The sequence below is a fragment of the Oncorhynchus kisutch genome, linkage group LG24 (genome assembly GCF_002021735.2).
Source record: "Oncorhynchus kisutch isolate 150728-3 linkage group LG24, Okis_V2, whole genome shotgun sequence".
NCBI lineage: Eukaryota > Metazoa > Chordata > Actinopteri > Salmoniformes > Salmonidae > Oncorhynchus > Oncorhynchus kisutch.
The window spans coordinates 1,132,100-1,149,775 of NC_034197.2; the positions used below are offsets into that span (position 1 = coordinate 1,132,100).

The following is a 17,676-nucleotide window of genomic DNA, read 5'->3' on the forward strand; positions in this document are numbered from 1 at the left end:
GTTTAGGTATTCAGATTAGATTAGATTATTTAGTCACATGCGCAAAGTCGCAGATGTAGGTGCAGTGTACATGTAAGGGATCTCTTCCTCCTCTTCTGAGGAGGAGTAGCGAGAAGGATCGGAGGACCAAAACGCAGCGTGGTAAGTGTCCATAATTTAATGAAGCAAAATGAACACTGAACAAAAACAACAAACGAACAGTCCCGTAAGGTGAAGGACAAACACTAAACAGGAAATAAACACCCATGAAACCCAGGTGGAAAAAGGCTACCTAAGTATGATTCTCAATCAGAGACAACGAACGACACCTGCCTCTGATTGAGAACCATACTAGGCCGAACACAAAAACCAACATAGACTGCCCACCCCAACTCACGCCCTGACCATACTAAAACAAAGACATAACAAAGGAACTAAGGTCAGAACGTGACAGTACAGCGAAATACTTAAGCTCCGAGCTCCCACAGTGCAGGTGTGAATGAAACAATAATAAGAGAATCTATTAGGGGGACACGGGGAGGTGACTAGTGGTGGCTATACAGCAGCCTGATGTTCTGGGGGTAGAAGGTATTGGCAAATCTGTTCATTTTAGCCATGATGCCCCTGTACTGCCCGTGTCTTAGTGATAGAATCAGGGAGGACAGGCCATGGCTCGGGTGGCTGAGGTCCCTAAAGATCTTGACTTTCCTGTGACACCTGGTGTTGTAGGTGTCCTGGAGGCCAGACAGTGGTGCGTTTGGCTGAGTGTACCACCCTCTGGAGTGCCTTGGGGTCAGCAGTTTTCAGAAGGTGTTCCTGTAACTTTTACCTCTTCTACCTTTCATATGGGTTTTGATCCTAACAAACTCCCCAGTCCAAATAATGAACTTCAAATAAAAACGTCAGGTTTGGGTCAAATGCATCACATCACAGAGTGAAACCCTCTGTATTCACAAGTAATATGGCGGCAGCATCATGTTATGGGTATGCTTGTCTGTCAGGATCAAAATAAATATGATAGGAGCAAAGCTCAGGTCAAAAGGAAAACCTGCATGTCTTCTAAATGCAGAGTTTTATTTTTCAGTGGAACAATTACTAAAAATACAATGCCAAAGACACTCACATTCCGAGAGGTTTTGAGTGTTTCTGAGGGGTCCCATTTAAATCCTGAGTTAAATCTACTTGAAATCAGAGACAAGGTTTACATATTGCTGGAATTTTGACAAAAACAATGGATATAATGTTGCTTTAACAGTTGTGCAGAGTTGGTAGAATCTTATTCAAAATGATTTACAGCTGTAAGGTGCTTCAACAAATCAAGACATTTTCATTTTCTATTTTTTTATTCATTTCACTTTGAAAATGTGGAGCAGGTTGTGTATCCAATTGAATCTGTTTTTAGGTTTTATTTAAAGGAAGTCAAATAAATGTGACAACTTTGCAAGGGGTGTGTAAACTTTCACTATGCCCTGTAGTTAAAGTTAATGTACTGTATGTACATGTTAATGTAGTCAACATAGTCAATGTTATCATTTACAGTACGCTCACCAGCAGTAAAAGAAAATAGGTAAATGCTATTTTCTTTCAGGCTGTGAATAACAACCATGTACTGTATGTTAAAGGGACAGTAAACTCCAAAACCAATGTTTGTCATGTGCTTTTAGATCTGGAAATGATACTTATCTTTTCCATTCATTTGAGGTTATAATGACATATCGCTGAATCTACAAAACAGGTGGCCTTGGACATAAGATTTTTGAAAATATCTGATAAACATGGTAACACAGCTGATCTAGGGGGAGGGGTTCATTAGGTGAACAGGGACCCACCGGGCAGGTTCTCGTGCTCATGCTTCTTTAGATTTGATGGTATAACACAGCTGATCTAGGGGGAGGGGTTCATTAGGTGAACAGGGACCCACCGGGCAGGTTCTCGTGCTCATGCTTCTTTAGATTTGATGGTATAACACAGCTGATCTAGGGGGAGGGGTTCATTAGGTGAACAGGGACCCACCGGGCAGGTTCTCGTGCTCATGCTTCTTTAGATTTGATGGTATAACACAGCTGATCTAGGGGGAGGGGTTCATTAGGTGAACAGGGACCCACCGGGCAGGTTCTTGTGCTCATGCTTCTTTAGGTGGCGGTCCAAGTTGGTCTGCTGGCCGAAACAGCGGTTGCACAGGTGACACTTGAAGGGCTTCTCCTTGTTGTGGATGTTGCGTACATGCCGCTGGAGGTTGGAGGAGATGCTGAACGAGCGGTCACAGTATTTACACCTGGGGGGGTAGAGAGAGATTTCATATATTTCTGTATTTGCTTTGGTAATGGAAGATTAAAGTGAATCTAACTGAATTGAAAGAGAAAGAGAGAAAGAAATTGAAAAGTATAGAGAGAACGAGAAAGAACAGGGGAAGAGAAGGAAGCAGAAAGAGAGAGAAAGGAGAAGCGAGGTAGAGGGGTAAGACAGGTAGAGAGAAGGAGTAGGCTTGGGAGGTAGAGGGGTAAGACAGGCAGGGAGAAGGAGTAGGCTTGGGAGGTAGAGGTGTAAGACAGGCAGGGAGAAGGAGTAGGCTTGGGAGGTAGAGGGGTAAGACAGGCAGGGAGAAGGAGTAGGCTTGGGAGGTAGAGGGGTAAGACAGGCAGGGAGAAGGGAAGCAGAGAGAGAGAGAGAGTACAGGTAGAGAAAGAAGGAAGGGAGAAGGAGTGAGCTTGGGAGGTAGAGGGGTAAGACAGGCAGGGAGAAGGAGTAGGCTTGGGAGGTAGAGGGGTAAGACAGGCAGGGAGAAGGAGTAGGCTTGGGAGGTAGAGGGGTAAGACAGGCAGGGAGAAGGAGTGAGCTTGGGAGGTAGAGGGGTATGACAGGCAGGGAGAAGGAGTAAGCTTGGGAGGTAAAGGGGTATGATAGGCAGGGAGAAGGAGTAGGCTTGGGAGGTAGAGGTGTAAGACAGGCAGGGAGAAGGAGTAGGCTTGGGAGGTAGAGGGGTAAGACAGGCAGGGAGAAGGAGTAGGCTTGGGAGGTAGAGGGGTAAGACAGGTAGAGAGAAGGGAAGCAGAGAGAGAGAGAGAGTACAGGTAGAGAAAGAAGGAAGGGAGAAGGAGTGAGCTTGGGAGGTAGAGGGGTAAGACAGGCAGGGAGAAGGAGTAGGCTTGGGAGGTAGAGGGGTAAGACAGGCAGGGAGAAGGAGTAGGCTTGGGAGGTAGAGGGGTAAGACAGGCAGGGAGAAGGAGTAGGCTTGGGAGGTAGAGGGGTAAGACAGGTAGAGAGAAGGGAAGCAGAGAGAGAGAGAGAGAGTACAGGTAGAGAAAGAAGGAAGGGAGAAGGAGTGAGCTTGGGAGGTAGAGGGGTAAGACAGGCAGGGAGAAGGAGTAGGCTTGGGAGGTAGAGGGGTAAGACAGGCAGGGAGAAGGAGTAGGCTTGGGAGGTAGAGGGGTAAGACAGGCAGAGAGAAGGGAAGCAGAGAGAGAGAGAGAGAGAGTACAGGTAGAGAAAGAAGGAAGGGAGAAGGAGTGAGCTTGGGAGGTAGAGGGGTAAGACAGGCAGGGAGAAGGAGTAGGCTTGGGAGGTAGAGGGGTAAGACAGGCAGGGAGAAGGAGTAGGCTTGGGAGGTAGAGGGGTAAGACAGGCAGGGAGAAGGGAAGCAGAGAGAGAGAGAGAGAGTACAGGTAGAGAAAGAAGGAAGGGAGAAGGAGTAGGCTTGGGAGGTAGAGGGGTAAGACAGGCAGGGAGAAGGAGTAGGCTTGGGAGGTAGAGGGGTAAGACAGGCAGGGAGAAGGGAAGCAGAGAGAGAGAGAGAGTACAGGTAGAGAAAGAAGGAAGGGAGAAGGAGTGAGCTTGGGAGGTAGAGGGGTAAGACAGGCAGGGAGAAGGAGTAGGCTTGGAAGGTAGAGGGGTAAGACAGGCAGGGAGAAGGGAAGCAGAGAGAGAGAGAGAGTACAGGTAGAGAAAGAAGGAAGGGAGAAGGAGTGAGCTTGGGAGGTAGAGGGGTAAGACAGGCAGGGAGAAGGAGTAGGCTTGGGAGGTAGAGGGGTAAGACAGGCAGGGAGAAGGAGTAGGCTTGGGAGGTAGAGGGGTAAGACAGGCAGAGAGAAGGGAAGCAGAGAGAGAGAGAGTACAGGTAGAGAAAGAAGGAAGGGAGAAGGAGTGAGCTTGGGAGGTAGAGGGGTAAGACAGGCAGGGAGAAGGAGTAGGCTTGGGAGGTAGAGGGGTAAGACAGGCAGGGAGAAGGAGTAGGCTTGGGAGGTAGAGGGGTATGACAGGCAGGGAGAAGGAGTGAGCTTGGGAGGTAGAGGGGTAAGACAGTCAGGGAGAAGGAGTGAGCTTGGGAGGTAGAGGGGTAAGACAGGCAGAGAGAAGGAGTGAATTGGGAGATAGAGGGGTAAGATAAAATAAACTGAACATTGGTAAGAAAGGAGAGGTGGTCTAAATGTTGCAACGGTCATTAAAATTGTAAAAAGTTTTAAAACAATTCTAGTAAATGCAACAGTTGGACAATGGATGAAGATACTCCAACCTGTTTACATGTTTTAAATCTGTCAGGTAGAGACTGAGTTATAGCACATAAAACATTTTACTGGCACAAACAAATAATGGAGTTTTGGTGGGAATTAAGGTATTCCATTTATTGTCAAATTGAATCTTTTTTGAAATCTACAGTATATACATTTTCTAATGGTATCAGGTATTTATTTTATAATTTGTGGTAAGAAAACACATAATTATAAGTGCCTCATTTGCATAAATACACTGGGTGTATTTGCATATACGAATACATTAACATAAAGGATGGAACAGGACTGCAACCACACAAACTTCCTCTGCCTAGGCCATCCTGCAGCCACCTGCTCTGTCTAGGACCTCCAGCTCTGTCTAGGTCTACCTGCTCTGTCTAGGTCTACCTGCAGCCACCTGCTCTGTCTAGGTCTACCTGCTCTGTCTAGGTCTACCTGCAGCCACCTGCTCTGTCTAGGTCTACATACTCTGTCTAGGTCTACCTGATTTGTCTAGGACAACTTGCTCTGTCTAGGCCTACCTGCTCTGTCTAGACTTACCTGCTCTGTCTAGGACTACCTGCTCCGTCTAGGCCTACCTGTTCTGTCTTGACCTACCTGTTTTATCTTGACCTACCTGCTCTGTCTAGGTCTACCTGCTCTGTCTATACCTACCTGCTCTGTCTAGAACTACCTGCTCTATCTAGGACTCCCTGCAGCGACCTGCTCTGTCTAGGCCTACCTGCTCTGTGTAGGACATCCTGCTCTGTCTAGGCCTACCTGCTCTGTCTGGGCCTACCTGCTTTGTCTAGGCCTACATGCTCTGTCTAGGACTACCTGCTCTGTCTAGGTCTACCTGCAGCCACCTGCTCTGTCTAGGACTACCTGCTCTGTCTAGGCCTACCTGCACTGACTAGGTCTACTTGCTCTCTCTAGGCCTACCTGCTCTGTCTAGGCCTACCTGCACTGCCTAGGTCTACCTGCTCTGTCTAGGTCTACCTGCTCTGCCTAGGTCTACCTGCTCTGTCTAAGTCTACCTGCTCTGTATAGGTCTACCTGCTCTGCCTAGGTATACCTGCTCTGTCTAGGCCTACCTGCTCTATCAAGGCCAACCTGCTCTGTCTAGACTTACCTGCTCTGTCTAGGCCTACCTGTTCTGTCTTGACCTACCTGTTTTGTCTTGACCTACCTGCGCTGTCTAGGTCTACCTGCTCTATCTAGGACTCCCTGCAGCCACCTGCTCTGTCTAGGCCTGCCTACTCTGTGTAGGACATCCTGCTCTGTCTAGGCCTACCTGCTCTGTCTAGGACTACCTGCTCTGTCTAGGCCTACATGCTCTGTCTAGGACTACCTGCTCTGTCTAGGACTACCTGCTCTGTCTAGGTCTACCTGCAGCCACCTGCTCTGTCTAGGCCTACCTGCTCTGTCTAGGCCTACCTGCTCTGTCTAGTACTACCTGCTCTGTCTAGGTCTACCTGCAGCCACCTGCTCTGTCTAGGTCAACCAGCAGCCACCTGCTCCGTCTAGGTCTACCTGCAGCCACATGCTCTGTCTATGTCTACCTGCAGCCACCTGCTCTGTCTAGGCCTACCTGCTCTGTCTAGGCCTACCTGCACTTCCTAGGACTACCTGCTCTGTCTAGGCCTACCTGCTCTGTCTAGGTCTACCTGCACTGTCTATGTCTACCTTCTCTGTCTAGGCCTACCTGCTCTGTCTAGGCCTACCTGCTCTGTCTAGGCCTACCTGCACTGCCTAGGTCTACCTGCTCTGTCTAGGTCTACTTGCTCTGTCTAGGTCTACCTGCTCCGCCTAGGTCTACCTGCTCTGCCTAGGTCTACCTGCTCTGTCTAGGCCTACCTGCTCTATCGAGGCCAACCTGCTCTGTCTAGGCCAACCTGCAGCTACCTACTCTGTCTAGGACTACCTGCACTGCCTAGGTCTACCTGCTCTGTCTATACCTACCTGCTCTGTCTAGGCCTACCTGCACTACCTAAATCTACCTGCTCTGTCTAGGCCAACCTGCTCTGTCTAGGACTACCTGCTCTATCTAGGCCAACCTGCTCTGTCTAGGCCAACCTGCAGCTACCTACTCTGTCTAGGACTACCTGCTCTGTCTAGGTCTACCTGCAGCCACCTGCTCTGTCTAGGTCAACCAGCAGCCACCTGCTCCGTCTAGGTCTACCTGCAGCCACATGCTCTGTCTATGTCTACCTGCAGCCACCTGCTCTGTCTAGGCCTACCTGCTCTGTCTAGGCCTACCTGCACTTCCTAGGACTACCTGCTCTGTCTAGGCCTACCTGCTCTGTCTAGGTCTACCTGCACTGTCTATGTCTACCTTCTCTGTCTAGGCCTACCTGCTCTGTCTAGGCCTACCTGCTCTGTCTAGGCCTACCTGCACTGCCTAGGTCTACCTGCTCTGTCTAGGTCTACTTGCTCTGTCTAGGTCTACCTGCTCCGCCTAGGTCTACCTGCTCTGCCTAGGTCTACCTGCTCTGTCTAGGCCTACCTGCTCTATCGAGGCCAACCTGCTCTGTCTAGGCCAACCTGCAGCTACCTACTCTGTCTAGGACTACCTGCACTGCCTAGGTCTACCTGCTCTGTCTATACCTACCTGCTCTGTCTAGGCCTACCTGCACTGCCTAAATCTACCTGCTCTGTCTAGGCCAACCTGCTCTGTCTAGGACTACCTGCTCTATCTAGGCCAACCTGCTCTGTCTAGGCCAACCTGCAGCTACCTACTCTGTCTAGGACTACCTGCAGCCACCTGCTCTGTCTATACCTACCTGCCCTGTCTAGGCCTACCTGCACTGCCTAGGTCTACCTGCTCTGTCTAGACCAACCTGCTCTGCCTAGGCCTACCTGCTCTATCTAGGCCAACCTGCTCTGTCTAGGCCAACCTGCAGCTACCTACTCTGTCTAGGACTACCTGCAGCCACCTGCTCTGTCTAGGTCTACCTGCTCTGTCTAGGTCTACCTGCTCTGTCTATACCTACCTGCTCTGTCTAGGCCTACCTGCACTGCCTAGGTCTACCTGCTCTGTCTAGACCAACCTGCTCTGTCTAGGCCTACCTGCTCTATCTAGGCCAACCTGCTCTGTCTAGGCCAACCTGCAGCTACCTACTCTGTCAAGGACTACCTGCAGCCACCTGCTCTGTCTAGGTCTACCTGCTCTGTCTAGGCCAACCTGCAGCCACCTGCACTGTCGAGACTGCATAATTCAAGTGTGCACCCCTCAAACACAGGAAATAGATGGCTGAAAAACACAGATCCATAGGTGGGCTGTGCATGCTCGTTGATATTAACTGAGATGCCTATTTCAGATGGTAAACAACAGCAACGACCCAGAGCAAGAATGCTTCAGTCAAAACAATATGGGAGTATGGCTGTTCATCTACCATGGGCCTTTCTACATGGACACGTGTCACTGCAGCACTGACACACACACACACATCAGCAGCGATCTGCGCTTATATTGTCATTTAAGGATCCCCATCAGCTAAATTTCCTGGGGTCTGAACACATTAGGGCACTTACATCACACATAAAATAAAGATAAAACAGTACATCATGTAACAATGTTACACCACTACATATCTACAATACTAAATGTATAATACCACAATATTACACCACTACATATCTACAATACTACATGTATAATACCACAATATTACACCACTACATATCTACAATACTACATGTATAATACCACAATATTACACCACTACATATCTACAATACTACATGTATAATACCACAATATTACACCACTACATATCTACAATACTACATGTATAATACCACAATATTACACCACTACATATCTACAATACTACATGTATAATACCACAATATTACAACACTACATATCTACAATACTACATGTATAATACCACAATATTACACCACTACATATCTACAATACTACATGTATAATACCACAATATTACACCACTACATATCTACAATACTACATGTATAATACCACAATATTACACCACTCCATATCTACAATACTAAATGTATAATACCACCATACCACAATATTACACCACTACATATCTACAATACTACATGTATAATACCACAATATTACACCACTACATATCTACAATACTACATGTATAATACCACAATATTACACCACTACATATCTACAATACTACATGTATAATACCACAATATTACACCACTCCATATCTACAATACTAAATGTATAATACCACCACACCACAATATTACACCACTCCATATCTACAATACTAAATGTATAATACCACCATACCACAATATTACACCACTACAATACTAAATGTATAATACCACAATATTACACCACTACATATCTACAATACTAAATGTATAATATCACCATACCACAATATTACACCACTCCATATCTACAATACTACATGTATAATACCACCACACCACAATATTACACCACTCCATATCTACAATACTAAATGTATAATACCACCACACCACAATATTACACCACTCCATATCTACAATACTAAATGTATAATACCACCATACCACAATATTACACCACTATATATCTACAATACTAAATGTATAATACCACCACACCACAATATTACACCACTCCATATCTACAATACTAAATGTATAATACCACCACACCACAATATTACACCACTCCATATCTACAATACTAAATGTATAATACCACCATACCACAATATTACACCACTATATATCTACAATACTAAATGTATAATACCACCACACCACAATATTACACCACTCCATATCTACAATACTAAATGTATAATACCACCACACCACAATATTACACCACTACATATCTACAATACTAAATGTATAATACCACCACACCACAATATTACACCACTACACATCTACAATACTAAATGTATAATACCACCATACCACAATATTACACCACAACAATACTAAATGTATAATACCACAATATTACACCACTACATATCTACAATACTAAATGTATAATACCACCACACCACAATATTACACCACTACACATCTACAATACTAAATGTATAATACCACCATACCACAATATTACACCACTACATATCTACAATACTAAATGTATAATACCACCACACCACAATATTACACCACTCCATATCTACAATATTAAATGTATAATACCACAATATTACACCACTACATATCTACAATACTAAATGTATAATACCACCACACCACAATATTACACCACTCCATATCTACAATACTAAATGTATAATACCACCACACCACAATATTACACCACTCCATATTTACAATACTAAATGTATAATACCACCATACCACAATATTACACCACTATATATCTACAATACTAAATGTATAATACCACCACACCACAATATTACACCACTCCATATCTACAATACTAAATGTATAATACCACCACACCACAATATTACACCACTACATATCTACAATACTAAATGTATAATACCACCACACCACAATATTACACCACTACACATCTACAATACTAAATGTATAATACCACCATACCACAATATTACACCACAACAATACTAAATGTATAATACCACAATATTACACCACTACATATCTACAATACTAAATGTATAATACCACCACACCACAATATTACACCACTACACATCTACAATACTAAATGTATAATACCACCATACCACAATATTACACCACTACATATCTACAATACTAAATGTATAATACCACCACACCACAATATTACACCACTCCATATCTACAATATTAAATGTATAATACCACAATATTACACCACTACATATCTACAATACTAAATGTATAATACCACCACACCACAATATTACACCACTACATATCTACAATACTAAATGTATAATACCACCATACCACAATATTACACCACTACATATCTACAATACTAAATGTATAATACCACCACACCACAATATTACACCACTACACATCTACAATACTAAATGTATAATACCACCATACCACAATATTACACCACTACATATCTACAATACTAAATGTATAATACCACCATACCACAATATTACACCACTACACATCTACAATACTAAATGTATAATACCACCACACCACAATATTACACCACTACAATACTAAATGTATAATACCACCATACCACAATATTACACCATTACACATCTACAATACTAAATGTATAATACAACAATATTACACCACTACATATCTACAATACTAAATGTATAATACCACAATATTACACCCTACATATCTACAATACTAAATGTATAATACCACCATACCACAATATTACACCACTACACATCTACAATACTAAATGTATAATACCACCACACCACAATATTACACCACTACAATACTAAATGTATAATACCACCATACCACAATATTACACCATTACACATCTACAATACTAAATGTATAATGCCACAATATTACAGGACTACATATCTACAATACTAAATGTATAATACCACCATACCACAATATTACACCACTACATATCAACAATACTAAATGTATAATACCACCATACCACAATATTACACCACTCCATATCTACAATACTAAATGTATAATACCACATTATTACAGGACTACATATCTACAATACTAAATGTATAATACCTGTATACCACAATATTACACCACTACAATACTAAATGTATAGTACCACCATACCACAATATTACACCACTCCATATCTACAATACTAAATGTATAATACCACCATACCACAATATTACACCACTACAATACTAAATGTATAATACCACAATATTACACCACTACATATCTACAATACTAAATGTATAATACCACAATATTACACCCTACATATCTACAATACTAAATGTATAATACCACAATATTACACCACTACATATCTACAATACTAAATGTATAATACCACCATACCACAATATTACACCACTCCATATCTACAATACTAAATGTATAATACCACCACACCACAATATTACACCACTACATAGCCACAATACTAAATGTATAATGCAACAATATTACACAACTATATATCTACAATACTAAATGTATAATACCACCATACCACAATATTAGACCACTACAATACTACATGTATAATACCACCATACCACAATATTACAACACTACAATACTAAATGTATAATACCACCACTACATATCTACAATACTAAATGTATAATACCACAATATTACACCACTACACATCTACAATACTAAATGTATAATACCACCATACCACAATATTACACCACTCCATATCTACAATACTAAATGTATAATACCACCATACCACAATATTACACCACTACACATCTACAATACTAAATGTATAATACCACCATACCACAATATTACACCACTCCACATCTACAATACTAAATGTATAATACCACCATACCACAATATTACACCACTACAATACTAAATGTATAATACCACCATACCACAATATTACACCACTACACATCTACAATATTAAATGTATAATACCACCATACCACAATATTACACCACTACAATACTAAATGTATAATACCACCACACCACAATATTACAACACTACAATACTAAATGTATAACCTGATCTCTCTTTTGAAGAACATATCAAGACCATTTCGAGGACAGCTTTTTTCCATCTACGTAACATTGCAAAAATCAGAAACTTTCTGTCCCAAAAATTATAAAGAAAAATTAATCCATGCTTTTGTCACTTCTAGGTTAGACTACTGCAATGCTCTATTTTCCGGCTACCCGGATAAAGCACTAAATAAACTTCAGTTAGTGCTAAATACGGCTGCTAGAATCCTGACTAGAACCAAAAAATTTGATCATATTACTCCAGTGCTAGCCTCTCTACACTGGCTTCCTGTCAAAGCAAGGGCTGATTTCAAGGTTTTACTGCTAACCTACAAAGCATTACATGGGCTTGCTCCTACCTATCTCTCTGATTTGGTCCTGCCGTACATACCTACACGTACGCTACGGTCACAAGACGCAGGCCTCCTAATTGTCCCTAGAATTTCTAAGCAAACAGCTGGAGGCAGGGCTTTCTCCTATAGAGCTCCATTTTTATGGAACGGTCTGCCTACCCATGTCAGAGACGCAAACTCTCAACCTTTAAGTCTTTACTGAAGACTCATCTCTTCAGTGGGTCATATGATTGAGTGTAGTCTGGCCCAGGAGTGGGAAGGTGAACGGAAAGGCTCTGGAGCAACGAACCGCCCTTGCTGTCTCTGCCTGGCCGGTTCCCCTCTTTCCACTGGGATTCTCTGCCTCTAACCCTATTACAGGGGCTGAGTCACTGGCTTGCTGGGGCTCTCTCATGCCGTCCCTGGAGGGCGTGCATCACCTGAGTGGGTTGATTCAATGTTGTGGTCATCCTGTCTGGGTTGGCGCCCCCCCCTTGGGTTGTGCCGTGGCGGAGATCTTTGTGGGCTATACTCAGCCTTGTCTCAGGATGGTAAGTTGGTGGTTGAAGATATTCCTCTAGTGGTGTGGGGGCTGTGCTTTGGCAAATTGGGTGGGGTTATATCCTTCCTGTTTGGCCCTGTCTGGGGGTGTCCTCGGATGGGGCCACAGTGTCTCCTGACCCCTCCTGTCTCAGCCTCCAGTATTTATGCTGCAGTAGTTTATGTGTCGGGGGGCTAGGGTCAGTTTGTTAGATCTGGAGTACTTCTCCTGTCCTATTCGGTGTCCTGTGTGAATCTAAGTGTGCGTTCTCTAATTCTCTCCTTCTCTCTTTCTTTCTCTCTCTCGGAGGACCTGAGCCCTAGGACCATGCCCCAGGACTACCTGACATGATGACTCCTTGCTGTCCCCAGTCCAGCAAGTGTGGTGTATAATACCACCACACCACAATATTACACCACTACAATACTAAATGTATAATACCACGATACCACAATATTACACCACTACATATCAACAATACTAAATCTATAATACCACCATACCACAATATTACACCACTACATATCTACAATTCTAAATGTATAGTACCACAATATTACACCACTACATATCAACAATACTAAATCTATAATACCACAATACCACAATATTACACCACTCCATTTCAACAATACTAAATGTATAGTACCACAATATTACACCACTACATATCTACTATACGAAATGTATAATACCACAATATTACACCACTACATATCTACAATACTAAATGTAAAATACCACCACACCACAATATTACACCACTACATATCTACAATACTAAATGTATAATACCACCACACCACAATATTACACCACTACATTTCTACAATACTAAATGTATAATACCACAATATTACACCACTACATATCTACAATACTAAATGTATAATACCACAATATTACACCACTACATATCTACAATACTAAATGTATAATACCACCATACCACAATATTACACCACTCCATATCTACAATACTAAATGTATAATACCACCATACCACAATATTACACCACTCCATATCTACAATACTAAATGTATAATACCACCACACCACAATATTACACCACTACAATACTAAATGTATAATACCACCACACCACAATATTACACCACTACAATACTAAATGTATAATACCACCATACCACAATATTACACCACTACATATCTACAATACTAAATGTATAATACCACCACACCACAATATTACACCACTACAATACTAAATGTATAATACCACCACACCACAATATTACACCACTACACATCTACAATACAAAATGTATAATACCACCACACCACAATATTACACCACTACATATCTACAATACTAAATGTATAATACCACCACACCACAATATTACACCACTACACATCTACAATACTAAATGTATAATACCACCATACCACAATATTACACCACAACAATACTAAATGTATAATACCACAATATTACACCACTACATATCTACAATACTAAATGTATAATACCACCACACCACAATATTACACCACTACACATCTACAATACTAAATGTATAATACCACCATACCACAATATTACACCACTACATATCTACAATACTAAATGTATAATACCACCACACCACAATATTACACCACTCCATATCTACAATATTAAATGTATAATACCACAATATTACACCACTACATATCTACAATACTAAATGTATAATACCACCACACCACAATATTACACCACTCCATATCTACAATACTAAATGTATAATACCACCACACCACAATATTACACCACTCCATATTTACAATACTAAATGTATAATACCACCATACCACAATATTACACCACTATATATCTACAATACTAAATGTATAATACCACCACACCACAATATTACACCACTCCATATCTACAATACTAAATGTATAATACCACCACACCACAATATTACACCACTACATATCTACAATACTAAATGTATAATACCACCACACCACAATATTACACCACTACACATCTACAATACTAAATGTATAATACCACCATACCACAATATTACACCACAACAATACTAAATGTATAATACCACAATATTACACCACTACATATCTACAATACTAAATGTATAATACCACCACACCACAATATTACACCACTACACATCTACAATACTAAATGTATAATACCACCATACCACAATATTACACCACTACATATCTACAATACTAAATGTATAATACCACCACACCACAATATTACACCACTCCATATCTACAATATTAAATGTATAATACCACAATATTACACCACTACATATCTACAATACTAAATGTATAATACCACCACACCACAATATTACACCACTACATATCTACAATACTAAATGTATAATACCACCATACCACAATATTACACCACTACATATCTACAATACTAAATGTATAATACCACCACACCACAATATTACACCACTACACATCTACAATACTAAATGTATAATACCACCATACCACAATATTACACCACTACATATCTACAATACTAAATGTATAATACCACCATACCACAATATTACACCACTACACATCTACAATACTAAATGTATAATACCACCACACCACAATATTACACCACTACAATACTAAATGTATAATACCACCATACCACAATATTACACCATTACACATCTACAATACTAAATGTATAATACAACAATATTACACCACTACATATCTACAATACTAAATGTATAATACCACAATATTACACCCTACATATCTACAATACTAAATGTATAATACCACCATACCACAATATTACACCACTACACATCTACAATACTAAATGTATAATACCACCACACCACAATATTACACCACTACAATACTAAATGTATAATACCACCATACCACAATATTACACCATTACACATCTACAATACTAAATGTATAATGCCACAATATTACAGGACTACATATCTACAATACTAAATGTATAATACCACCATACCACAATATTACACCACTACATATCAACAATACTAAATGTATAATACCACCATACCACAATATTACACCACTCCATATCTACAATACTAAATGTATAATACCACATTATTACAGGACTACATATCTACAATACTAAATGTATAATACCTGTATACCACAATATTACACCACTACAATACTAAATGTATAGTACCACCATACCACAATATTACACCACTCCATATCTACAATACTAAATGTATAATACCACCATACCACAATATTACACCACTACAATACTAAATGTATAATACCACAATATTACACCACTACATATCTACAATACTAAATGTATAATACCACAATATTACACCCTACATATCTACAATACTAAATGTATAATACCACAATATTACACCACTACATATCTACAATACTAAATGTATAATACCACCATACCACAATATTACACCACTCCATATCTACAATACTAAATGTATAATACCACCACACCACAATATTACACCACTACATAGCCACAATACTAAATGTATAATGCAACAATATTACACAACTATATATCTACAATACTAAATGTATAATACCACCAGACCACAATATTAGACCACTACAATACTACATGTATAATACCACCATACCACAATATTACAACACTACAATACTAAATGTATAATACCACCACTACATATCTACAATACTAAATGTATAATACCACAATATTACACCACTACACATCTACAATACTAAATGTATAATACCACCATACCACAATATTACACCACTCCATATCTACAATACTAAATGTATAATACCACCATACCACAATATTACACCACTACACATCTACAATACTAAATGTATAATACCACCATACCACAATATTACACCACTCCACATCTACAATACTAAATGTATAATACCACCATACCACAATATTACACCACTACAATACTAAATGTATAATACCACCATACCACAATATTACACCACTACACATCTACAATATTAAATGTATAATACCACCATACCACAATATTACACCACTACAATACTAAATGTATAATACCACCACACCACAATATTACAACACTACAATACTAAATGTATAACCTGATCTCTCTTTTGAAGAACATATCAAGACCATTTCGAGGACAGCTTTTTTCCATCTACGTAACATTGCAAAAATCAGAAACTTTCTGTCCCAAAAATTATAAAGAAAAATTAATCCATGCTTTTGTCACTTCTAGGTTAGACTACTGCAATGCTCTATTTTCCGGCTACCCGGATAAAGCACTAAATAAACTTCAGTTAGTGCTAAATACGGCTGCTAGAATCCTGACTAGAACCAAAAAATTTGATCATATTACTCCAGTGCTAGCCTCTCTACACTGGCTTCCTGTCAAAGCAAGGGCTGATTTCAAGGTTTTACTGCTAACCTACAAAGCATTACATGGGCTTGCTCCTACCTATCTCTCTGATTTGGTCCTGCCGTACATACCTACACGTACGCTACGGTCACAAGACGCAGGCCTCCTAATTGTCCCTAGAATTTCTAAGCAAACAGCTGGAGGCAGGGCTTTCTCCTATAGAGCTCCATTTTTATGGAACGGTCTGCCTACCCATGTCAGAGACGCAAACTCTCAACCTTTAAGTCTTTACTGAAGACTCATCTCTTCAGTGGGTCATATGATTGAGTGTAGTCTGGCCCAGGAGTGGGAAGGTGAACGGAAAGGC

General features: G+C 40.7%; 1 protein-coding gene across 1 annotated transcript in view; it reads right to left on the reverse strand.

The window, feature by feature from the left end:
- The window catches only part of LOC109883894 (histone-lysine N-methyltransferase PRDM16-like), a 76,421-nt gene that overhangs the window by 20,066 nt on the left and 38,679 nt on the right, over positions 1 to 17,676 (reverse strand). The window contains exon 10 of the mRNA XM_031804331.1: positions 2,085 to 2,254. Coding sequence (XP_031660191.1) covers positions 2,085 to 2,254 — 170 coding nt within the window. The remainder of the gene's footprint in view (positions 1 to 2,084; positions 2,255 to 17,676) is intronic.